We start from the raw sequence: 25,471 nt of genomic DNA on the forward strand, positions 1-25,471 counted from the left end.
TACACTGCACATATTACCTTTTACTACTTCAGATATACAATCATTTAGCATTACCATTTTTAGACTGACTATAAATGTAGTATTAATAGTACTATGAAATCCATACCTTAGAAAAGACTAAGCACAAAGCGATGAGTTTTGATTAGATCTGACAATCTTAGCCAACATAATTATTGTCAAGGGGTCGACATCCTTCAGAGACATGAAGGCCAACAAGGCATTTGTTCCAAAGTCAAATACAACATCTAAAGCCATTTTTGAGTTCTGAATAAAGTTATTTCATTAATATTTTGGAAATTAACTTTTAAAATAGTTCTATACTTATTTATTTTTCTATAGCATTTGGTACAATTACGAATATTTAAAGTTATTTCATTATAAAAATTCTCAATAAATCAACAGAACCACTTCCAAGCTGTCTCAAACCAAACTAAAAGGCATATTATTTGTTAGGGCAGTTCAGGGCGGCTGGCTGCGGGTAGGGCATCAAGCAGCTTGTGCATGTGCAGAGAAATAGTGTAGCCTGTGCATTCCGGAAGAAGCAACCAATCAGGTGCTGACAAATGACCTCAGCCAATCCCAGGAGAACAGGAGTCCTCAAGCCTCCCCTCCCCCATCCAGGTTGTGAAAACACCGCCCCATGAGGGCCATGTGGGAGTTCTGCGGGCCCATTCTATCAGACAGGCAACCTCGCTGGAGAGCCGTCTCAATAAAGTTTTTCTTTTTGATTCACATCTGGCCTGTCTGTTCTCCGGTTACCATCCTCTGCTCTGATCACATTACCCGAGTCTGATCTTACATTATTTTACTGGACTTTAATGTCCACTGACCATAATGTGGAAAATAGAGTACTAAGATTAGATACAGCCCTCTAGTTTTTGACCTTTAGGAATCTCCAGTTTGAAAACATGAGCATATCTTTCTTTCATGAAAAGAAATAGCAATATGTGGTTATAGTAATTATTATAATAACAAAAGTAATAGCTAATGGTTGGTAAGCTTGTACCAAGGTCAAATACTACAATGAGTATGCCTATTTTACAAGTGAAAAAAACTAAGTCACAAAGAGATCCCAGTAACTGATGAGCCAAAGATTAAAACCCCAAGAAAAGTCTACAGTCTTTAAACTTAAGCATTATTGACCCTTACTTAGATATTATTTTTTATAAAAAATTTCATGTAAAAGGAAAAACATACCTATTAATCTTTTTCTTAGACTATGAGGTGGTGTTGACAGAAATTCATTTTGGTCATTGTTCTGTTTAAAAGTAAAACAGCATGATAGTTAATAAAATGGAACTTAATAACTGATTAGAGGGGAAAATGATAGAAAAAAAAATCCTTTACTAGACTATAACTAGATAATGAAAAATGAATTTGTTGAAACAAAGAACAGAGTACAGTAACAAAATATAAAAAAATTCCAAACTACTACTACAGAGTTTCTAAAAACTGAATTCCAGACATATGTAAACAATGCATGTACTTCTTTTATTACATGAAGAAAGAACATTTTAAGTATATGGGCCTTTTGAACCATACCTATCAGGTTAGCAGGATATAAAGAGGTAATAATATGTGGTGCTGATGAATAAGAAAGTACATAGAATATATGATGCATATGGCAATGGATCTTTTCAATGCACTAGAAATTTACTAATGTTAAAGTATCACATTCTGAGCTCAGTGGTGAGAGTGTATGACTAGCATGCCTGAGGCCCTGGATTCAAATGCCAGTCCTGCCAAAAAGAAAAAGGAAAAGAATAATACTATCATAACCATAATAATCTCATTGAACTTCTACCAATGGTTTTATAAAGTGTATTGCAAAGTATATTTCAAACATGTTGATCAAAATCATTAAAATTCTTTTTTACCTTGTGCCATCTTGACCCAACACGTGTTATGTATAATTGAAAGTTATAAGAATAATACTTATAAAATAGAAATTTTATATTTCATTTTACTTTTTAAAATATAGGTATGTCTTACTAAACTGGTTTCAAGATTGTAAATTGAGAAAACTTGCATCTAGACAGCTTAATTATCAAGTTTGAGAACTTAGAACACTCATGTTAAAACAACTATTTCAGATAATACTTTCCCAAAAGGCAAGACTAATTAATAACTTCTACATTACATGAAATTTCTTTTTTTTTTTTTTTCTTTTGCGGTGCTGGGGATTTGAACCCAGGGCCTTGTGCTTGTGAGTCAAGCACTCTACCCACTGAGCTATATCCCCAGGCCTGTTACATGAAATTGCTGCAAACTAATCTATCTTTACAGTTTGCTCATTTAGATAAACTATTCTCCCATGAGGACAAAAAATTACTCCATAGAGTAAACACGTTCATCTTATCAAACAAGTTCAACTGTCAACCTTCTCTTTACTATGTTAACCAATCCTAAAATATCAGGTCCCCAACTTTGCCCAATCCCAATCAGTTCTTCATCTTGAAAGACATGCCTTAAAATCACTTGAGCTCAAATCTTCTAGCTCAATACATATAATTCTCTTAAACTTCCTCTTTTAAGACAGCATTCTAGGACTCTGTCATGGTGGTGTCCCTTATTGTGGTAGGAAACTTTGATGGATTTTCCAATGGTCTTTTGGGGGAATTGACAAGCTCCACTAATGTACTGTGATATATAACTTGAAAAATAATGCTCTAATGTATCTCAATTTTTGCTTGGTTTCTAGTAATTAGCTCTTTCTTATATAGTAATATAATATACAAGATACAATAAAGGAAAAAAAGCATCATTAAAGACAAAGGAGAGCCAGATACAGTGGTTAAATTTAACACCTGTCATACCAGCTACTCAAGAGACTGAGGGAAGAGGAGTTCAAGTTCAAGGCTAGTCTAGGTTGTATAGTGAGACACCATCTGGGGGTGGGGGGGAGAAGATAAAGGACTCTTGACATGTCTAATCCTACACCTAGACTTGCCTAAATAGGACATTACTGCAAGGCCATAACCATGGTCTTGAATGTCTATACTTACTTTTTATCTAAGGGATTCCCTGTCTAAGCCTGTACATAGCCCAGGCATGTATAAACCTATAGATAGCAAGACCTGGATAACTCCCACTTATATACTCAATGTCCTATATTCTTCCATAATTTGCCCAAATTCAGGCAGGACCATAGTGAAAAACGCCAAAACATAAAGTAGGGGATAAAAATTGTCAGTTCTTTTCAGCTACCCTGTAATGAATATAGTTAAACCAATTTAGTTTTCAAATGTAAATTAAGTGATAGGTTAATAAATTTAATGGATCTTGAGATCAATCTCTTCAAGAAACAACAAAAAATTATATATAAAAGCAAAACCAAACACGTAAAATTCCCTGGCCAGCTCTAAGTTAAAAATACCCAGGGATAGTTATGACCTGGCAGAAAGAGAACAGTTAAGTCCAGAAGACCAGGCACATTTTCTTGTTTTACTCCTTCTGAGTTAGGTGAATTCAGACAAGTCACTTTACCTCTCTGAACCTCAATTTCTTCATCTGTAAGTTAAATATTGTGTTGGGGATGTAGTTCAATGGTAGAGTACTTGCCTAGAACGTGAGTCCCTGGGTTCCATCCCCAATACCACACACACAAAAAAATAATAATAAAATTTGAAACTAGGTATTTAACTGACAAATACCTATAAATTACACTATATAAATTAAGAGGTGAGATGCCTGTTGTTCACATCTTACTTAGTAACATGTAAGTTTTTGCTTGTTTTCAGTCAAATGCTTACCTTCGGTTGAACTTTGTCTGAAGCAGAATGCCCTAAATGAAACAAAAAAAAACATGACTTACTACAGATACTTCACTTTTCATCATGGTCTAGTTTTGTTAAAAGCAAAGTTGTAGTTTTTACATAGAAGCCACCACATACTATTGAATCTCAACTGCCATTCCACTAGAGGTGAAATTATCACTAGTAATGTCATGACTGCTCCCATTAGTGACAGCTACCTCCTGCATTTGCATAACATTCTAACATACACACAAACAAATGGAGCCTTTTCAATTTTTTTTTTTTTTTTTTTTTTGTGGTACTGGGGATTGAACCCAGGGCCTCGTGCTTGTGAGGCAAACACTCTACCAACTGAGCCATATCCCTAGCCCTCAATTTTTGATTATTAAAAAGTAGACTGTCAACCTAGTTGGAAAAAGCTTCTCCACAATTCTCCACAAATCATGACTTCTGAACTACAAACTCCTTATTTTACTTAATAATTGCCAAAGATAAGTCTTCCATGAACAACTGTCTAACTCAAGGAAATGACGATGGGATTTAAAGATTTTTCTTAGTTGGTGCTGTCAATATGCACAACTTTAATTAGGCCAGAAAACTTTTCCTTTTATTGACTGATAAATATAGGTATATAGAGACACACTGGAATACTAACTGCATTTTGTTGAATAAATGTTCAGAATAGAAAAAAAGACATAAAAATCCACATGGATAAGAAAAAAAAAATAACATACTCTTAATGTGAAGCTTCTATAAAAACTCTCTTCAAAGAACTGAGGGTGAGGTCTTACCCTTGCTACTTTGAGGAATGTTTATCATAACTTCAGGATCATTCTTCAAACTGAATGAAACACTTTTTTTTGTTGTTTTTGCTAGTTCTGAAGCTGTAACCAGACAAACAAATATATAAAAAATGTTTTAATGAACAGTAAAAAAAGAAGAAAAAAGTCTTATTTACATATAGTCTTAAGAAAAAAACTTGCCTGCTAGTTTTATCAGAAAGATAAACTTACCCATACTGAGTACTATTTTTACCTTTATTAATCTCTGTCCCCATCATCTTAAATTTTCCAATTATTTGCAAATTTCTCAATAAACAAAATACAAGCAACTTAGACCTTACAGCTTTCTCAGTCATATTCTTTTCTCCATCCACAATGGAATTCTTCCATTTCTTACCATATATCCTGGAGGCATATCTTCACTAAGGGGCAGAAGGACCAGAAAATAGGATCTGAAGACAAGTGAAAACTACACACACTCAAATTATATTTAAATCTCTTAAATCACCCACAAAGTGTGGTATTCTTTATTTCGTGTCTAAAACTCTACAATACATTGAGTAATTTATAAAACAGAATATGGTGAACAGATGGCATTTTCTTTAGTTGAGCATCAGATAAAATAATTGGCTTCTCTTAGGGGACGTTTTAAATAAAAAAAATCCAGTATTTATTTTCATGATGCTCACAACACTTGCACTGTGAAAGGCATGTAGAAAATGAGTCTAAATGAAGGAACAGATTTACATTTCTCAAGTTACCACTCACCCTTGGACATTGCTTACAGAGAATAAAGGTACACACAATTATCTCAGTTCTTTTCTTCTTGAAATGGAGAAGATCCCGTTGAATTTGTGTAAATGAAAGCCATTTTACTGGCTCCTAAACCATTCTGAACTCTGTTCCCACTTGCATCCTCAAGTCTTGAAAATAAAAAGAGATTCTCATGACTCTCTACAAATGCCCTGGCTTCTTTTTCCTTAGTCTTCCATAATTCATTAGGGCTTTTTAGAAAGCTTTCCTTGAAATCATTTCTCCATTTGGGTCCCATAGACATTACCCTGGTGCCCTGCCACATTTATTGTCCTCATCCTCCACAATAATCTAGGCATACCTATGACTCAGTCATTGGCTCTCTCTTTATACCAGAAAAGGGTATCATTTTTGGACTACGAGATGCTGATCCACAGGACAGAGGGGGAAAAAATCTTCATATCAACAAAGAATCACATAAATACAAAACAGAGATTATTTTGGTTTTATATTGAAACAAAAGCTCTCTGATAACTATTAAGCTACAAAGAAAACAGTGAGAAGGGCAAAAGGGTAGAACAAGATAGTCATCAATGTGAGTACAGAGATAGGCAAATACTTCTTGGCTGACTCAAACAACATGTGTAGTAAGGACTAGGCACAAGGTATAGTATAATTATTTCTCCCTGCAACTACTTCTCCTTCTATAGTCCCTATCAAATTTCATAATACCTTTATCTATCACTACCTTAAGTCCAGAAATCCCAGGATCATCCTAGAACCCAGCTTTCTTACCCATATCCCTCTACATCCCTTCTCCCTTTTATTTATATATCTACACACACACACACACACACACACACACACACACACACACACACACACACATATATTTCCCCCCTCAGCACTGGAGATTGAGCTGAGGGGTGCTCTACTACTGAGCTACATCCCCAGACCTTTTTTTTTTTTTTCTTTTTTTGAGACAGGGTCTTGCTAAGTTGCCAAGGCTGGCCACAATATTGAGATTCTCCTGCTTCAGCCTCCCAAGGTGGGATTAAGGCATGCACTACCACACACAGCCAGCCTTATCCCATTCTTGACTGGGTCTCTAGTTCATCCCCTTCCCTTATTCCCACAGCTCCCAACTTGTCTGTCTGGACTCCAAGAGTAGGCTGTTCTCATTGCCAAAATGGGCTTTATAAGACATGAATCTGATTAGGAAACACCTTTACTTAAAACCATCCGATAACTTCTCCACACCTTATCCATAGAAGAAATATACACTCCTTTGCTTGACATACAGGCCTTCCCTTATCCAGCCCCCTAAAACTTATCTTTACTACAGTCCATTTTTTATTTTTATTTTTTCACATAAGAGGGTTTATTAAGCAAACAAAGTGTCTCCCAGCAGGGTAAGAGAGAAAATGAGAGGAAAAGAAAGGGAAAGAGAAAGGGCACGCGCAAGAAAGAGTGTGAAAGCGAGGAGGGAAGAGAAAAACAAGAGAAAAGATGGCGGGGTAGCTACCGTGAAGCAGTTGAATTCTGCCGGGCTAACAGGGGACCAATAACGGAGAAGGATACTTGCAAGCTGACTGATGAACCAGTAGCTAGCTAGGATGTTCACAGACTGACAGTAGTTGGGAGGCGGGGAAATGGCTGCAACGGAAAGGGTGGGGAGTACTATAGTCCATTTTGCAATTTGTGCTTTGACCATACCTCATGACTTACAGGTGCCTTGGTGAATCATGCCTTTCTGTTACATCCCTTTCTCCATCTTCCTGACAAATTCCATTCATCCTTGAAGAACTGATACCACCACCTAAAGAACATTTCTTGATATGTCCTGAGAGGATGCCTTTCTACTTTAACAGCCACTGTAGCTTGTACACAACTCCATGGAGGCTGGGTAATAATAGTGAAGGGCGTAGATTTTGAAGTTAAACAGGCTGAGATCTAAACCTAGCTCTGCTACCATGTGATTTTTGTACAAATTATAGACTTTTCTAGACAGATAGACAGACAGATGCATATACAAAGCACTGAGCACAGATTCTGGCATATAGTAAATGCTCTATAATAGCTGCTATAATTATTACAGCATTAAAGAGTACTTTTTTGTTTGTTTTTATTCTATTAATAGGTATAATCTCACCAATCTGTGGAGAACTGTCTTAATCATTTTGCTATTCTCATTTCTCCATAGCAGAAGATCAACAAACAATCACTGAGTAGCAGCTTCATTATACACTTCCAAATGCTGCTCATGAATTATTTGGTTACAAGCACTAATAGAAACATGGGTATCACTACTCATCCCTTCATCAAACTTTTCCTTGATTAAACTCATTTTCTCTGTTATTGCCTACCTTTTAATTATAAATTAAGAAGGAACTGTATGTCCTGTACAACCTGTTCACCTTCTAAACTTATTTCAGTGTCAGTCTTCAATGTATCTTCACCCTCCCACTCTTATGACCAATAGATTTCCTAAGGAGCCCAGTCTCTGAGAATCCTTCTCAATACAATGTTACAACAGCAGAACTGGGTGGTCACGGGACAGACACTGTCTGGCTCAAAGCTTGAACTATTTACTATCTGGACCTCTAATCAATAAATTCATTCCAGAAGAAAATTAGCAAGCAAGCCCTACTCTACACACCAGATGTATCTCATCATTACTTCAATTTGCCCAAAATTATATTTGTCTTGTTCTCTTTTACTTAAGTCTCCTCAAGTTTTCCACACCTGCTGAAACATGGGGGTTTAGTTTAAGCTCAGGTTTTATTTTTGTTGTTGTTCTCTAATGTGTTCCTACAAGCTATTATTCCTTTCATAATGTCCTTTTCACAAATGAAAGGAATACTCTTCATTACATTTCTAAATCTCTGGTCTAGGGCCAATATTAAATAATGTAATAATGTAATGCTTTTTTCCTATCTTCCTTATTCTAAGCTGTGCTATTTATCAGTATCTCTCAAAGTATGTGGTCCACAGGCAAGTGCCAGTCTATAAACTTTCCGGTTCATAACTACAGAAATTAAGAATAAATATGTAGAAACTTCCACAGTTATTTGATATTGCTGCAATATCCAAGCTTATGAACACACCAGGGGACCAATTTGAGTACTGTTAAAGGCATGTACATTCAACTTGACACACTGATTACAACATGAACTATTTTAAGGTTAATGTGTTAACCTCAACCGAAAAGTTCATAAAATCTGAACTCCCTTTGTTCCCCAGAAGAGTTTCAATTTAACCATAACTTTATAGATTATATTGTTGGAGCTGGATTATTATGAAGGATTAAAGATGAATTTTGAGGCTATATCAAATGAATGCCCTAAGTTTGCAAATATTGCTTAGAAAGCTATCATCAATTTACCTCTGAAAAATTTTTTCCTTCTATGAGTGTTGTTAAAGTTTAGACAAAAAAAAAAAAGAAAAATGAAAAAGAAAAGCTCATTTGTTAAATATAAAACTTTACTGATTATCTATGTTAGGAATCCACAAGCTATAAGCCACTGGGCCAAATCCACCCTTCCATTTATTTTACGTTTTACTGGAACACAGCTACACCATTCATTATACATTACTGTGGCTGCTTTTGAGTTACAACAGCAGTTAAGCAGTTACCCACATAGCTGAAAATACTTGCGTTCTGGCCCTTTACAGAAGAAGTCTGTTGACCTCTGCTCTATATTAATCATGAATAATTATCACTTTCAATAAATGTGTACAGTTTATGTAATTCTTTTCTTGCTCCTATTTTACATTTGTTCTGATGATATTAAGTGAAATGTATAATTTAATTGTATGGTAATTGAATCTGATAATAAAAATTAGCGCATATATTTGGTGTGTCTTTTAATTTTCATTTTTCTATCATATTTTACACAATAAACTGGTCTATAACATTGGAAATTTTAAAATAAAAGTGTTAGGGCTGGAGTTGTAGCTCAGTGGTAGAATACTTACCTAGCAAGTGCCAGGCCCTGGATTTCATTCCCAGCACTACAGGTAAGTAAATTAAATAAATAAATAGTCTTAATGCTAGCCTCTCATCGGTCTATTATATGGTCCTACTTAAATATCTTTCTTTTTTTATTTTATTTTTGGAAGACATTTCATCTATTGTTAGCTTACATATCTATAGTGAGAACACTCAAAATCTATATTACCAATTCTCAAGTATATCATACATGGTTAATTTATTAACCCATTAGTCATTTTTGTTGACTATAGGTTTCTTGAACTTATTCCTCTTATGTAACTGAAATTTTATATCTTTTGACAAAGATCTCCCCAGCCAAAACCAAGATCTCTATTAATCAGCACTATATTTTCAGTTTCTGAGTATGAGTTTGAATTTTTTAAATTCCACAGTTAAGATCATGCAGTATTTGTCTTCCTTTGCCTGGCTTATTTTATTTAACAGAAAGTCCTGAGGATTCATCCATGTTGTCACAAATGACAGGATTTCCAATGCTATTTGTATGTGGGTACTGATATTTTGAAATTGTTATTTTAATGTTGAGAACCATTAAACTAACTGAGGTTCTATTTACTTGAATACTCAAAGAATTGAACTTGTGTGATTATCCAGAAAATGAAGAGGTCACTTTCATCTAGGGGTGATTAGAAAGACTAAATTTGAGTAATTTTGACGTATAGTTATCATCTTAATAGCTAGAAATAAGAAAAAAAAATGGACCTCAGAATAAATACAGGCAGGAAAACGTAGTGTGGGTTCAGGTAATAGTATACAGAAAATATATTTCTTGATAGTATAATGATGTTTGGAAAAGTGAGTTAAAGATCAATCTAAGAATTTTTGCAATTTATCCTGTAATGGGTAGCTATAGAAGGTACTTGACAAGAGGAGATACATGATCTATTTATTTTGTTTTTTAAAGAAAAGTATGACAGGCCAACCCAAGTACATAATTTATGGGTCCCATTGTTCAAAATGAAATAAAATGCATAATTAAATGTATTTATAAGGATTTTTCCTTTTTTTAAAGGCTGAATATTATTCCATTGTGTATATATGCCACAACTTGGATACTTGTGTTGATTCCATATCTTGGCTATTGTGAATAATATTCACAAACATGGGAATGAGATATCCTTTCAACATACTGATTTTATTTCCTTTGGATAGATATCGAGTAGTATAAGATTGGACACCAATCTCTCTCTCTCCTTTTTTTTTTTTTTCTTTTGGTACCAGGGATTGAACTCGGGGGGCACTTCATCATTGAGCCACATTCTCAGTTCTATTTTGTATTTTATTAAGAGACAGGATCACTGAGCTGCTTAGCGCCTCCATTTTGCAGAGGCTGGCTTGTAACTTGTGGATCTTCCTGTCTCAGTCCTGAGGATTACAGGCATGCACCACCTCACCCGGCCCCAATCTATTTTTAATTTCCCTATAGTCATCTCTTTCTCCAAGCTGGCTGAACTCCTAACCTCTCTACTTGTACTTCTGTCTTTACACTTTTATTTACATTTATTTTCTCACACTGGACATACTTCATACAAAACTTTCCTAACTCTAGGCCTATAAGTCTTATATGTAAGTTAGCCAATTATATGAAATCACTTATACTTAGTAATAAATGACTGACAGGTCATGTTATTCATAAAATATTAAAGCATTCTATTTTATTATTATATTTAGATGTAAGCAACAATATTTACTGAGTCAAAGAAACTCTTTAAAGAATATCACAACTAAATATAGGTCCTAACTAAACAAATAGAGTAATAGAGTAGAAGTTATCTATGTGGATAATCAAAATGCACATAATTTAGATATATCTGTATACATAAAAACTTTTAATTTCTTGATAGGGATAATAAACACTAAAAAACACATCAGTTAAGATAAATGATTTCACAAACCATGTTATGTTCAAAATTAGTAATATATTTGTCACACTTTTGAGAAAAAGTAAACTGAAATTGGCAAATGATTAAATTAGGTTCAGAGGGTAGGTTGTATGATTACTTCCTATATTTCTCTCATCAGTGTCAACACTTCACAAGTGTGATTTTTTTTTTTTTTTTTTTTTTTTTGGTACTAGTAATTAAACTCAGGGGTACTTAGCCATTGAGTCATATCCCCAGCCCTATTTTGTATTTTATTTAGAGACATGTTCTCACTGAGTTTCTTAGCGCCTTGTTTTTGCTGAGGCTGACTTTGAACTCAAGATCCTCCCACCTCAGCCTCTGAGCCACTGGGATTAAAGGCACGTGCCAGCACACCCAGCTAACATGTGATTTTTACTTCGCCTTGAATGTTGACGTGGGTCACTGGCTACAGTGACTGAGTGAAAAAAAAAAAAAAAAAAAAAAAGAAGACATTATTTAAAAATATACAGAGATGCTAGGCATGCAGGCACACATCTGCAATCCCTGCAACTTGGGAAATTGAGGCAGGGTCACAAGTTTGAGGCCAACCTCAGTCACTTAGTGAGATCCTGTCTCAAAATAAAAAATAAACAAAGGACTAGGAGTGTAGTTCCGTAGTAAAGAACTTATGGTTTAAATCCCCAGTACCAAAAGAAGAAAAGAAAAAGAATAATATACATGTTTATAATTCTAAATCATAAGCACTCTTATTATGACTATTTTATTTTACCAGATGGGCAATTATTCCTCTGCTCTTGACATTTTAGTATTCCCCTGACTTTATTTGCTGATAAACCTTTTTAATTTTCAAAGTATTTTCACATATATTGTTTCCTTTCCTTAAAGTTTTCAAAAATAATGGCCGTCATAAGATCTAAATACAGTACCATCAGAATGTTTTAAAATAAGTGACAGTTTAATGTTATATGTAATTTATTATAGTCCAGTTCTCTGCAAATCAGCAATTTGTAAGAACTCATGTAAGTGGCAACTTGCTTTAAGAAAAATGTTAGATGAGATCATTCCTAACAATTTTATGTAAATATTTTTCTATAATACAAACAATATTTTTCTCTGTACAGAATGAAACTCATAATAAATTTAGAAAATCTCTTTGTGTATATATGCAGTAGGGACTGGGGATGAAATCCAGGGCCTTGCACAGGCTAGGCATGTGCCTCAGAACTGAGCTACACCTCCAGTTCTTTTTTATTTATTTTGAGACAGACTCTAAGTTGCCCAGGCTATTCCTGAATTTGGGCTCCTCATGTCTCAGACTCCCATATACTTGGGATCACAGGCATGCACTACCACACCCAGCACTATGTGACTCTTGAGTTACTCATCACTTCCTAAATATTTATTAAGCACCTAAGTTACATGTAAAAGTATGTCAAAATGAAGCCCAATATTATGTATAACTAGAATACACTAATTCAAAAAATAACCAGGACCCACTGCTGAACAATTAAAAAGAATATCTGGGACAAAGGCATTGAGATTTTAAAAATATCCCAAGATGGTTCTAATGAGTAACTAGAGTTGAAATGCAACTCTTTCTTTTACAGATGAGAACATTGCCAACCCAAGATTTAAGTGACTTGTTCAATGTCAAAGAGCTTTTTGGGGAATTGTAGGACTATATTCAAGGGCTCTTGCTTTTTCCTCTTCTCTATGTATTGTTCATTCTACACATTCACCACTTATATTCTATGGTATATCATTAATCATGACCTCATGTGCATACATATCTTGTATCCCAAACTAGATTGTCACCAATGTAAGGAAAGAGCTATGTACCTGTTCTCTGTATCTCGTTCAATGCATATAATTTAAGGTCTCAGAATATATTTGTGGACTGGTCAATTTCTTCAGCTAAACATTTCTGACACTGAAGAGTTGCCATCGTGTTTCTCAGTACTCATAAAATTCTGATGATCCTAAGATTTTATAGTATGATCAAGTAATACAAATGGAAGAAGTGTTCTGGGGAACAGTTTAGTAGTTCACTTGGGCAATCCACCATTATCCAAGGCTATTGCCGACTTCTTTCTAAGCTTTTAATCCATGTGCGTTTTAAAATAAACTTCATTATTTTTATGAGAGAGAGAGAGAAAACACCTAGTCTACCTATTGTGGTACAAAGAACAGAAGAAAAAAATGAACACTGGGTTTCAGCTCAGAACAGAAGACATCTGAACATGAAAAATACTAATGAATTTAAGTATGCTTAATGTAACACAAAATGACATTACTTTTAGGAAATGCCTCATTCCCTAAGTTTTGGTAATCTTTTAGGGAATGTAATGGGATAATAATGAAGGGAAATGTGCTTAAATATAGCTTAGAAAAGGTGAATGATGGTAGAAATCAGAAAAGCAACATACCTAACTTAGCCATCTTTTCAGAGTGTTTTCTATTCTGAAAAGAATAAACTTTATTTCCACCATCTGTAGCAGAGCCATTTTTCAAGGATTCTGAAAGAGAAAATGCAACATGCATTTAGCAAAAAGGGGCAAAGTTGATTTACAAGAAAAAAATAAAACTTTAAAAACCGAGGATTCATGTCTCTCACTGCATTGCACAAGGATGTACCAATACATATTTACACATAAAATATTTAAAAATACACAAAAGCAAACTAATTCTGTTTATATAAATTTTAGCAACAAAAAAAATGCTATTCACAAATACAATTTTTCTCCAGACTAGATAAATTAACAGACTCTGAGAATTAAGTATGTCAAGGTGTGCATTGATTATAAGAGAGTCACACTTCAGGGGAAAGTAAAAGGATTAATTAATAATGTATTTAAAGGTTGTCTTAATTAGTTTTGCATTATTATTACAAAATACCCTAAGGCTAGGGACTTTCTAAAGAAAAGATGTCTATTTAGCTCACAGTTCTAGAGGTTCAAGGACATGGCCCCAGCATGGACTCAGCTCTGATGAACATTCCCTTGGCTCTGTCACATGGTAGATGGTTTCACAGTGGAAGCCCAGGTGAGAAGTAGAGATTACAGGGCAAAATAGGAAGCCTATCAAGAGACAGGCCTCAGCTCTGATGAACATTCCCTTGGCTCTGTCACATGGTAGATGGTTTCACAGTGGAAGCCCAGGTGAGAAGTAGAGATTACAGGGCAAGATAGGAAGCCTATCAAGAGACAGGCTCACTCTTTTATTAATGGCTCTTGCAAGAACTAATTCAGGGTCTTACAAGAACTACATTAATCCCTTCTGAGGGCAGCACTCCCAATGATCAAAATAACTCCTACTAGGCCCAGCATCTAGAAGAGCATACCACCTTTCAACATCGCCACACTGGGGACAATGCTTTCAAATCATGAACCCTTCAGGGACAAACCACATTCAAACCACATTCAAACCACAGCAAAGGTCCTTGCTGGAAAGGTTTTTTTTTTTTTGTTTTTAAATCTTTCTAATATTGTCAAATATTCCTGTCTTTTAAAGATGCTTTCTGAATATAATAAGATTATGCAGAATCATATTATTCAGTATCCCAAATGAGGTAAAAGATAACTATGATAGATGTAATCACCTCTTTCCTGTAGAAAACATTAAAAGAAAACTCCTTTCTACACTTTATCTAGAACAGCATTCTGTACACCTATGATGTCAATGAATAAGAAACAAACAAAAAGACCAGTTATATTGGTAAGACTTAACCATTTTGTTGTGCATATCCATAGCCAAACAAAAGCTTCATTTGCTGAACTCAAGACTGTTAAAACAGTTGAAGAGTTTGTAGCAGTACAGTTAATACCAGGAATGTACTTGCTGTTGCATTTCATAGGGAATACAGAAAAATTCTTTACAGATCTATTTCTAGGTCTACTGAAATTTGTTTTACTAAGATCAAGAGAACCAAAACGTACAATCTTATCCAGGAAACAGAAAAATATCTAATCTGAGAAGGTCTTTAAATAGGAATACATCAAATAATAACATCTTTTAATGGAACTCTATTATCATAGTTTCTCTCAAATGAAATCATAAGATATCACAATAAACTGTAATTCAATAAAAGCATTGTGAGATAATAAAGGACCAAAAACATGTACCCCAGATATGCAACTTTCTTTCTGGGACAAATTTTAAGAATTTGTACAAATAGCTAGACTGTATCACTTATATGCAACCCACCCTAAATACTGTTTTGAACTGGATTTATGTGAATTCTGACAACAGAGTTTGAGATTATGATACCTGGCAGGTAATTGCTCTGAAGTGTTATTTTATATTAACTAAAGGTTAAGTTGTACTCCCTTATGACATAGGAACCTATGCTAAGAGTATTTGTCTATACAACAGGCCAATACTCCTACAGTTAAAAAAGGCTGTTAAGAACCCACACCAAGGTTCTCCTATAGCTTCAGTGCCAACTCCTGTTACAATTACTTTGACAGTGGGAAGTAGAACTGAAAGTTCTTTCATTGTTTTGTCTCCTCCATACTCACATGGATTCACTATTTTTTTTTTAATTTTTTAAACAATAAGCACATTGTTTCTGAAATACATTTTAAATAACTTCTTCATTCCTCCCCACCAAAAAACAAAACAAACAAACAAAAAAAAAAAAAAAGGATAAAACTAAATCTTTAGGAAGACACACTATGATTAAAGAGTGTAACTTTTAAACTTCAGGAGAACGAATACCTGGCGATACATGTCATAACTTACAAAACAAGTTTGTGCCACATGGATCTGTGGAGCAACATCCTCATTAGCAAGTTTATTAAAAAAATAATAATGAATGTACCTGAAGATTTAGTATAATAATGTAATCAAATATTCAAAATAACCACCCAATCAACAAAAGAACAGTTAAATTATTGCATATCCATATAATAGAACAGACTCTTCTGCAGTCAATTAAAAAAGTGTATAAAAGAATGTCTAATGATAATCATGTATATGATATACTACTAAATGTAAAAAGCATGTTAGTTTACAAACTTTTTTATGAAAAAAAAAAAAAAAAAAAAAAAAAAAAAAAACCCAAGTTTATGTGGGCCTAAGCATATACGGACAGAAAATACACATCAAAATGTTAACAGTTCCATGTTCTCTAAAGACAACAGGGGCAATGCTACTTCTTCCCAATGGGGTGAAAATTAGTTCTTGGTGAGGGAGGAGTAGGGTATAAAAATCTTTGCTATTAAAGTGGTCTGTGGCCCTCCAAAGAGTTGCAGTATATAAGCAGACAAACAGCATATAAGTAGTTTTAAAATTTCATGGATTGAAGCGATTAGGAGAAAAAGTCCCAAAATGTTAATTAGGGGCTGAAAATTTTTTTAACAAATTGAAAAATTTGGGATTGAAATAGGGATGACAAAAATTAAGGCAAGACTTCTCAACCAGTATACAGAAATAAAAGCTATGGTTTACATATATGTGGGGTATTAATTCTCTTTGCCTTTTGAGAATGCCAATCAGGGCTGGCAATGAAGGATAGATTAGGGCCCAGAGGCAAATGTCCTTGATCTGGACCATCCTCACCCACTTACTTCAGTATGCTATAAGTACCACTTCTTGATGCTGTTATTTATTTTTGGTACCAGAGATTGAACCCAAGGGTGCTTAACCCCTGAACCACAACCCCAGCTCTTTTAATTTTTTTATTTAGAGACAGGGTCTCACTAGGTTGTTTACAGCCTCACTAAGTTGCTGAGGCTGACTTGAAACCTGCAATCCTCCTGCCTTAGCCTCCCAAGTCACTGGGATTACAGGCATGTGCCACCATGCTCAGCCTGATGCTGTTATTATGTGGAAATAGTTGGAAGAGTTGTTTCTTCAACTACATCATAATAAGAAATGATTTTTAAGAATACAAACACCTGGGAGTGCAGTTCAGGGATCGAGCATGTGCTTAGCATGTGCAAGGCCCTGGACTCAATCCCCAACACCAAAAACAAACAATTAATGAAAATAAAAGTTTCTCTTTTAGAATACTGTTTTTAATCTCTTCTTAGTTTAGCATAATCAGTAACTGGGAATCCAAAGTTCTCATCAGAATATGCCACCAAAATGTTGATTTTTCAAATTAGGAACAAATAGGAGACTTTACCCTATCCACTAAGACTAATGAGGGGCAGTGGCTCATTGAATTAAAAATCTAAATCCACTCTTGAGAATCTAGACTGGCAGAACTAAAAACCAAGTCATTTAACTCTGGGAATTAAACCAGAAGCATTATGGACTTAAGAAGTAAGAGAAAGGTCAGAGGTTGTCATGATGGCCATTTATGTGAAAAACTAAAAAGTACATGCATGAGGGAAGTAGTTGGCATAAACAGAAGTACAGAAATGACCTAAGGGAAAAACAGGAAAACTATGAGAGCAAAGTTCCTCCATTTTTAATATTATTCCAATTCCAGTGCGTATCATAACAAATGATATTGATTTCTTCCCTTATGTTTATTTTTTAAGCAAGCTTGAGTGGATCTGTGTTCCTTGGACCCAGAAAAACCCTAACAAAAATATTAAAAAAGCCTAATTTAAGTATAATCTGGCAGCAATTTAATGGAGGTATTAAAAGAACTACAAAACAAACATGCCTAAGCTGGAACAACACTAGTTCTTAGAATATTGCATATGATTATTTCTGTAAAGGAAATCATGGTAACAACAAAGTGGCTTACTTTATAAATTATTTTTAATAAGTTAAAAATACAAGGCTGGGGTCACAAAATAAATATTTTAAGAATAACTTTAGAGTGGTTGGTCTGTGAATTGCTTTTTTCTAAAACTAATCAAGTGTAAGACTGGTTATTTAAAAAAAAAGCTAAAAAAATACCCAAAACTGTAGAGAAAAAACTTGAAGGACATACTTTTCAAATGTAGTATACCACTGTTAAACTTGATAGATTACTTTTGTGTAGCCTGCAAAGCAATTTCCACTACTAGCAGAAATATGAGAGTACATCCCCCCAAATGTCTACCCCCCCTTAAGCAAATACCTTGAACATTTCTTCCCAAAACTTCCACATAGTTCTGATCCTTTAAGACTTCTTGGTCATTTTCCTCCAACTCATATTCTGGCTTCTTTATTATTTTTTTGGGGTTGACTAAAAGCTGAGCTCTCTCCTTCTTTAATTTAGTACCTACATAAATATAGAAAGAATTTGAACATGACAGGTATAAATTCTTTCTAAATATTACATTTAAATAAGTAAATAAACTGTACTACTCAAATAATCATTACTTAAAAACTGGAAAAATTTATAAATTTTTCTTCCACACTGTATAAAATTAGATTTAAAAAAAAAAAATCTTGGAAGTATTTGAGGGTCAACATAACCCCATCTTTTAAATTACAAAAGGTAGTGACTATTTACCACTACCGCTGAGCATTTCACTTTAGACATGGCTTTATTTATTTATTTATTTATTTAAGTTTCAATTAAGTCTGAAAGAAGTAAACTAAATTTCAAAGCAATTTTAATTAGTCTTATTAGCTCAAATACTTCGTTATATTTTCAAAATGTTAAAATATTTTTAAAATAAATAGTACATAAGCATCTCTTCAACTATACAATAACTCAGTACCTCCTTCCCTATCAAGAATGTGATTAAGAACATCATCATCTCCCACAAATTGAACCTCCAGCATCTTGTCTTCCTTTAATTCCAGTCTATTCATCATGGTCAACCTAAACAAAAGCAATAAATCAGCATGACAAAAAATTCATACCATCTGCAATATAAATAATATATTCATAGCCACGCATGGTAAGGCATACTTATAATCCCAGTGACTTAGGAGGCTGAGGCAGGAGGAGTATAAGTTCAAGGCCAGTCTTGGCAACTTAGGAAGGCCCTAAGCAACTTAGTGAGACCTTATCTCAGAATAAAAAGCATTTTTTAAAAAAGGGGAACATAGCTCAGTGGTAAAGTACCCCTGGGTTCAATGCCCAGCATCTAAATAAATAAATAAATAAATAAATATAAACATTCATGTAATGAACACATTCATGTATAACATTTTAAAAAGTCTTCTAAAGTAGGGAGCCAGTCCTGTAGCCCCAGTTCTTTAGGAGGCTGAGGCAAGAGGATCACTTGATACAATGAGTTCCAGACCAGCCTTGGCAACAAAGCAAGACCCTTTCTCAAAAAGAAAAATATATCACACATTATTATCTACCATTATGTTTTTGATTATAGGTAACTCAATTCTTTATCTGAAAAATAGGAGAAGAGGGGGAAAGATGTCTGCAATCTGAGAAGAACTAAAAATCTAACAATGGTAACTAACATATAACCTCAGGAAAACAATTCTGCTTGTAAAGAAAAGATCTAACCTATCTATATAACAACCACACTAACAGAAACAAGGTGGAGAACACCCAAGATTTTAGAAAAAAAGGTAGCCAAAAAAAAGAGTAATTGTTCGGTGGATTTTACTATCTGTTTACTAGAAAGGTGGAGTCTACTGGGGGAAATCTGATAGTTCATTGGTATAAAAGCTTGAGTCAATTAACCTTCAAGTATCTCCCTTTACCACTTCCGTCACCCCACCCCCATGTTGGGAATTAAACCCAGGGCCTCATACAAGCTAGGAAAGCACTCTACCACTGAGCCACATTGCATCCCTCTCTTTACTTTTATTGCACGCTTAACAAGCAATTTATGATCATGACTATGGTTTTCTAGGTGTCTTGCAAACTGAACAGTAAATATGAACCTTTCTAGTACCTTATAGTCAGTTTTCACTGAAAACTTCAGTTTGGCAAGCAAAAGCTTTAGCAGCTCTGGCTATTCTGACAAAATTTAGTTTCAAAAGTTGAATATTTTTCCTTCCCATTCTCTCATTTAAATCCTATTTTTCCTTTTCTTCTTACAAAAGTAACTACTGACTCTATCTCATGACCTAGTTATTTGCATACAGATACCTAAATGTTCCCAAGTTTACTTTCAGCAAGTGGCACACTTAAATGTCTTGTTTCAGTGTCATTTACCTTTTAAGCTACTACATGTTCTGCAGTTGGAAAATGCAGTCACCTGTAATTAGAAAAAGAACTCAGAGTCAAGTAACAGGAAAACAAAAGCAGTGGGGCAAAACACAGAAATCTTTGAGTTATAAGAAAAACAGGGTGAAAAAAAATTATAATAACAAATATGCTAAGCAATTGAATAATGCCCTAGGGAATTTCCCTATGGTATTTAAATAAATATTTCCTCAACAGAGGGAGCCTCACTCAGTATTTCTCACAGCCAAATGTATTTATAATTTCCTTATCTAGATTTAAGCCATTTTATGTACTACAAACAAAATCGCCACAACTGAAATTTCTACCAAGAACTCCTAAGAAACTTTTTCTTCCCTTCTAACAGTTCCTGAAAAAACACTACCTAATAATCACACAGTAAAATGCAAATATGCTTTGAGGCCATCTAAGACCCTTCAAGGCATTGCCTTGAATGTTTGTAGGTCAATTACAGAGCAGCACTGAGGGTTAACAGCAACATACTTTCCTCTGGGAGCAAATAAAGAACTTGTTACATTTTTTTTAAAAAATGTAATCCTTTTAAAGAAAATATGGCATAGATTAGTGATTAAGTAACAATTAACAATTTTAATATCTGATAAACTTGGGTTCTAATATCACCTCCACACTGTATGGCTTCGTCATGAGATCACAGTCATTTTCCTATTAAAGTGCCCAAAAAACCAAAGGTCAAATATTTTCTCTGATAAGTGGATGACAATACATAACCATGGTGGGTGGAGGAGATGGGGAGGAGGAGAGAATGAACTTTGGATGGTGTGGAGGAAAATGGGCCTGGAGTGGGTAGGGGAAGGAAAGAGAGTAGAATGAGACGACAGTATTACCCTATGTATAGGTATGATTACATGAATGGTGTGAATCTACATTGTGTACAACCGTAGAAATGAGAAAGTTACACCCCATTTTTGTAAGATCAATCAAAATGCAGTCTGTAAAAATAAAAATTCAAATAAAAAAATTTAAAGTGCTCATTAAATGTTCCCTACTATTGGCATTTTTATTTTAAATTTCAACTTAACCATGAGGGTCTTTTGTAAGTCTCTATACTGCATTTCACATCTAAGAGAAAAAGTGCTCAATAAGTGATGAATGATATGCATTTGATGTTCTGAGCCACTGCACAACAATACCGCATGGTAATGCTAATTTTTCTCCAGACTGCAATTTAACTAGGGGAAGGCGTAACGGTTCTATTAGTATTTCAACTATAAACTGAAAAAATAATGCTTCAACATCCTTTTAATTTAAAAAGCTCTACCAAAAGATCCTAGTTTATCCACATTTTACAACCAAGCACTGTCACAAGGTGACTGTCCAGTTAGTCGGATTCCTCTGGTTATCCAAGCTGGGATACAGTGGTAGTTTGGGGACACGATCCGTTCCTCTACACTCCTCCTTGAACTGGCTTATCTGACGGGGCGCTTCACTACTTTCATTACAGATCTGCACAGTTTTCTTTCCGACCAGAGGGCTCCGTAAGCCGGGAACTAGGTATGTTGGCATCGGGCGTCCCTGGTAAGGAAGGGCTGTCACTGCTGGACAGACTGACGAACCTCCCGCCACTGACCAGTTGGCTGCGCTCCACCAGCCTCGGGTTCCAGTGCCAAGGCGGCTAAGAAGGAAGGCGCAACGATCCATCTCCGTGTGCTGAGGAGAATCCCCGAGACGCGCCACTGCCAACCGGGATGCGGACGCCCCAGCTTGACCGCGGGGCTGGAAGCACCTGAACTCACCTCACAAGCTCCAAGCTGAGGAGAAAAGGGAGGCAGGCTGCCCTGAAGCCCAAAGCACCGCCCGGTCTCAAACGGGCGCGGGCCCCGCCGCCTCACAACTGACGCACAGTATTCTGTTGAGTCGTTGCCGCACGAAAGTAGACTGCCTCCGGCATGAGAAGCCAACTTCTCATAAAACGCGCGGAAGCAAGTACGCGCAAAGACCTCCGGAGGCCGGCTGGGGGATGGGAGACCGGTGCGCTGCACACCGAATCTCCCGCCCTGCTTAGGGGGCGGTGCCCTAAGAAGCCAATAGAAAGCGGAGTTGGCCAAGAGCGACGGGTATGTTAACCAGTCGGCGCCTACCAGTAGGTATTACCCATCAGGAAATCTGAGGAAAACGAATCCCCGAGCACTAGGTTCCGGGGCTTTCCTTTCATCTTTCCGTTTCCGGGGAAAGAAGGAAGTGTCGGTTGGATCTGAGGAATTTTGGAGACAGCTGGCTGAACGATTGCTGTTGGTCTTGTGGCAGTCTTTTATCTAGCTATCTTTTTTTGAGGAAGTTAGTGGAAATTGATATTTTTAGACTTTTCCTCATTTGGCATAAAAGGTAGGATCTGGTTTATCGAAAGGCCTTGCGGTAGGAAGAAGGGGAGACGGTCCTTTCTACAAAAAGTAAGGCCTGAGTACTGGAAATGGAGATAGGATCAGACAGTTAGTTAATGGGATGAAAGGGCGCGGAAAGTAGAATGAGCTGACAAAGACAAAATGAGGACGAAAAGGAATGAACCTGGCTGGATACAGGTAATACAGTGTTACTAACAGAACTCTTTCGTTTGAACTCATTTATTATTCAAAACCACATTACAGAATTCCCTGCGTACCAGAAGACAAGGATACAATATTGAGGTAGGCGAACGCGATCTCCGCCTTTAGCTACTACACGGGGAGATAGTGAATGGATAATATTGAGAAAAATGCTACAGTATGAGAAGTGCAGTGTTTATTGGAGCACGTAACGGGAGTATCTAAATACCAGAAGGAGTCAGGAACAATTTCATTGAAGAAAGAGATGCTTACATCTCTACAACCTGAGGGCTAAATAATTTAAGCCAGGCAAAGAGGAGAGGTAACATTTTCCAGGTAGAAAGTCCAAGTCAACATAGCAAGTGTGTAAAGTGGAAAGAGTTGGGTGTTATTATGAAGGGCTAGTTGGTCCCTGTGGCACTGGTCAGATTTGTATTGAAAGATCATTCTATATGGGGGATTTAAGAGTGGTAAGGAAGAGATGGAGTCACACCATTTGGCAGCTATGTAGGGAATCCAGTTGAGAAAGTCATGGTAGTCTTCCAATATCAATATTCCATTTTGGTTCGCTGGAATAAAAAAAAAAAAAAAAAAAAAAAAAAAAAAAAGCTGGGCATGTAACTCAGTGGTAGAGCACAGTGAATGCACAAGGCTTTAGGTTCAATCCTCAGCACCACGAAAAGAATAAGAGGTAATTTACTGTGCATTAGAAATAGAAGTATTTGGTGCCAGTTGTGGTGGCCACACAGGGTAATCCTAGCAACCTTGGGGGGATGGGGAGCTCAGGCATGAGAATCACAAGTTTGAGGACAGCCTGGGCAACTTAGTAAGACCCTGTCTCAAAATAAATAAGGGCTAGGGATGTAGTGCATGGTAACAGTACCCCCAAGTTCAGTCCCCAGACCAATAAGAAGCCTATTCCTGGCAAACTTCAGGTAGTCTTAGGAATCTAACCACAGCAGCATGGAGTTCAGAACTGGAGGACTGGCTTAATTTCTAGATCTCCTGTCATATTTAGTGGAGGAACTAGAGATCACAAGAACCTGAGAGGATCTAGACTGTACCACCCAGTACAACTGAGTTAGCAACAAGAAATCATCTTAAAACAGGTGTGTTGGGGAAGAGGTTATGTGGAAAATTAGGAGCTTTTATTTGGATCCCAAAATACTGGCAATTAGTCATATATGAAATGACCTACCATTTAGGACATACTTGATAAGGGCTCAGTAGGTCTAAAATGTTAGTGGCAAATGCCTTAGCAATGAATTTCTACCCATAAAAGTTCAAAATGTTAATTTGATTTCAATTATGCTCAGGAAATAAAAAGTGATTACTTTGAGCATCTAGGAATAAAAGAATATGGCCTTCAGAACTTACTTTATCTCTTAAGTATTTACCAGAAATAGTGATATATTGATTCTCCATACAGCACATGCAAGATGACTTCAAGTGAACGACTGGGCATAGTGAGCCTTAAAAATACACAAAGTAATTAAAGTAAGAGGTAACTAGTTTTAGAAAATAATTCTCTATAGAGCTTGTGTGTGTAAAGTCACTATTTAGAACAGTGTGTCAGTAGATTTCTTAAAATTCTGTGATTTTGAGGAAATGAAAATAGTAGTTATCTGACATTACTGAATTAATACTATATTTTCTTTAAATTGTTTAAAATGGTTCCTGGCACATTCTGATGCACTCAGTGAATGTTAGTTGTTTAATTCATATGTGAAAATCTTTGGACCAAAAAATATTTTGATCTATCTGGATGAGTTGGGATGGGTGTGAAAGAATAGTGCCTCCACTGTCTTATTAATGTCATGATTATGCTATAGTACCTTAAAGGAAAATGACTTTTACCATATACTTTTTGTGAATAGTCTAGGATTTTCAGAATGAGCAAGTATTAACATTGAAACTGCCAGCTGGGTGAATCTCATTCTAATTAATGCAGATCCAGTCAAAGAAATTCACATTCAAGCCTTAAGCTGTTTTCTTCTGGAACTGCTAGTTTTTGTATTAATAATAATGCTAGTAATACCATATCAAACAGATAATATGTTTTTGTAAAGCTTTGGTTCACAGCAAGGAATAACAGTCATCAAGAAAAAAAGGTGTGGGCTAGGGATATAGCTCAGTTGGTAGAGTGCTTGCCTTGCAAGCACAAGGCCCTGAGTTCAATCCCCAGCATCGCAAAAAAAAAAAAAAAAAAAAGTGTAAGATTTTTCTAGAAAATCCATATAAAGAAAGGGAAAGGAAAAGTGTGCATGGGCCTCAACCCTTGATTAAACTCATGTTCCAGAAGAAGACTGAGTAACTTTTAGAAAACAATGTGGGAAAGACCAAAAAGTATAATGATGAGAACTGATGGCACAAGTTTGAGTAAAGGCACACTTATGTACACTGGGAGAGTATAAGGGCTAGAGGTGTAGCTCAGTAGTACAGCACTAGCATGCAAAAGGCCCTGTGTTGATTTCCAGCATATCTGTATCTGTCCATCTACTTATCTCTCGCTGTCTCACACACACACAAGTCTTTGTAAAAGGGTATTGTTAATAATGTTGGTTCCTTTATAAGGAACTATGTAAGAAAATTTTCTAATATTTCAGTACTGGAAATAGTAGTGCTTCCACTGAGAAGCTGATTTGTTTAATCTTAAGTATGTCTAAGACTCATGTAATTAATCTTTCTTTACATTTGGCTTATTTTCACTTAGTACAA

The 25,471-nt window shown here is 35.6% G+C and overlaps 1 protein-coding gene across 2 annotated transcripts in view; it reads right to left on the bottom strand.

Annotated features, from left to right (window-relative positions):
• The window catches only part of ORC2 (origin recognition complex subunit 2), a 46,233-nt gene extending 23,994 nt beyond the window's left edge, over positions 1-22,239 (bottom strand). Inside the window, exons 1-7 of one of the 2 annotated variants that reach the window (XM_079133132.1) lie at positions 21,968-22,239; positions 18,775-18,878; positions 18,186-18,329; positions 13,594-13,683; positions 4,547-4,639; positions 3,753-3,784; positions 1,198-1,258 (exon numbers count right to left, since the gene is read on the bottom strand). In XM_079133132.1, the coding sequence (XP_078989258.1) occupies positions 1,198-1,258; positions 3,753-3,784; positions 4,547-4,639; positions 13,594-13,683; positions 18,186-18,329; positions 18,775-18,871 (517 nt within the window). In that variant the 5' untranslated portion in view covers positions 18,872-18,878; positions 21,968-22,239. Of the gene's footprint in view, positions 1-1,197; positions 1,259-3,752; positions 3,785-4,546; positions 4,640-13,593; positions 13,684-18,185; positions 18,330-18,774; positions 18,879-20,183; positions 21,790-21,967 lie in introns of those variants that run through there. The other variant, XM_079133131.1, reaches the window with a different exon arrangement.
• Between the last annotated feature and the right edge of the window lie 3,232 nt (positions 22,240-25,471).

Source organism: Sciurus vulgaris (assembly GCF_902686455.1).
Source record: "Sciurus vulgaris genome assembly, chromosome: 3".
NCBI classification, from domain to species: Eukaryota; Metazoa; Chordata; class Mammalia; order Rodentia; family Sciuridae; genus Sciurus; species Sciurus vulgaris.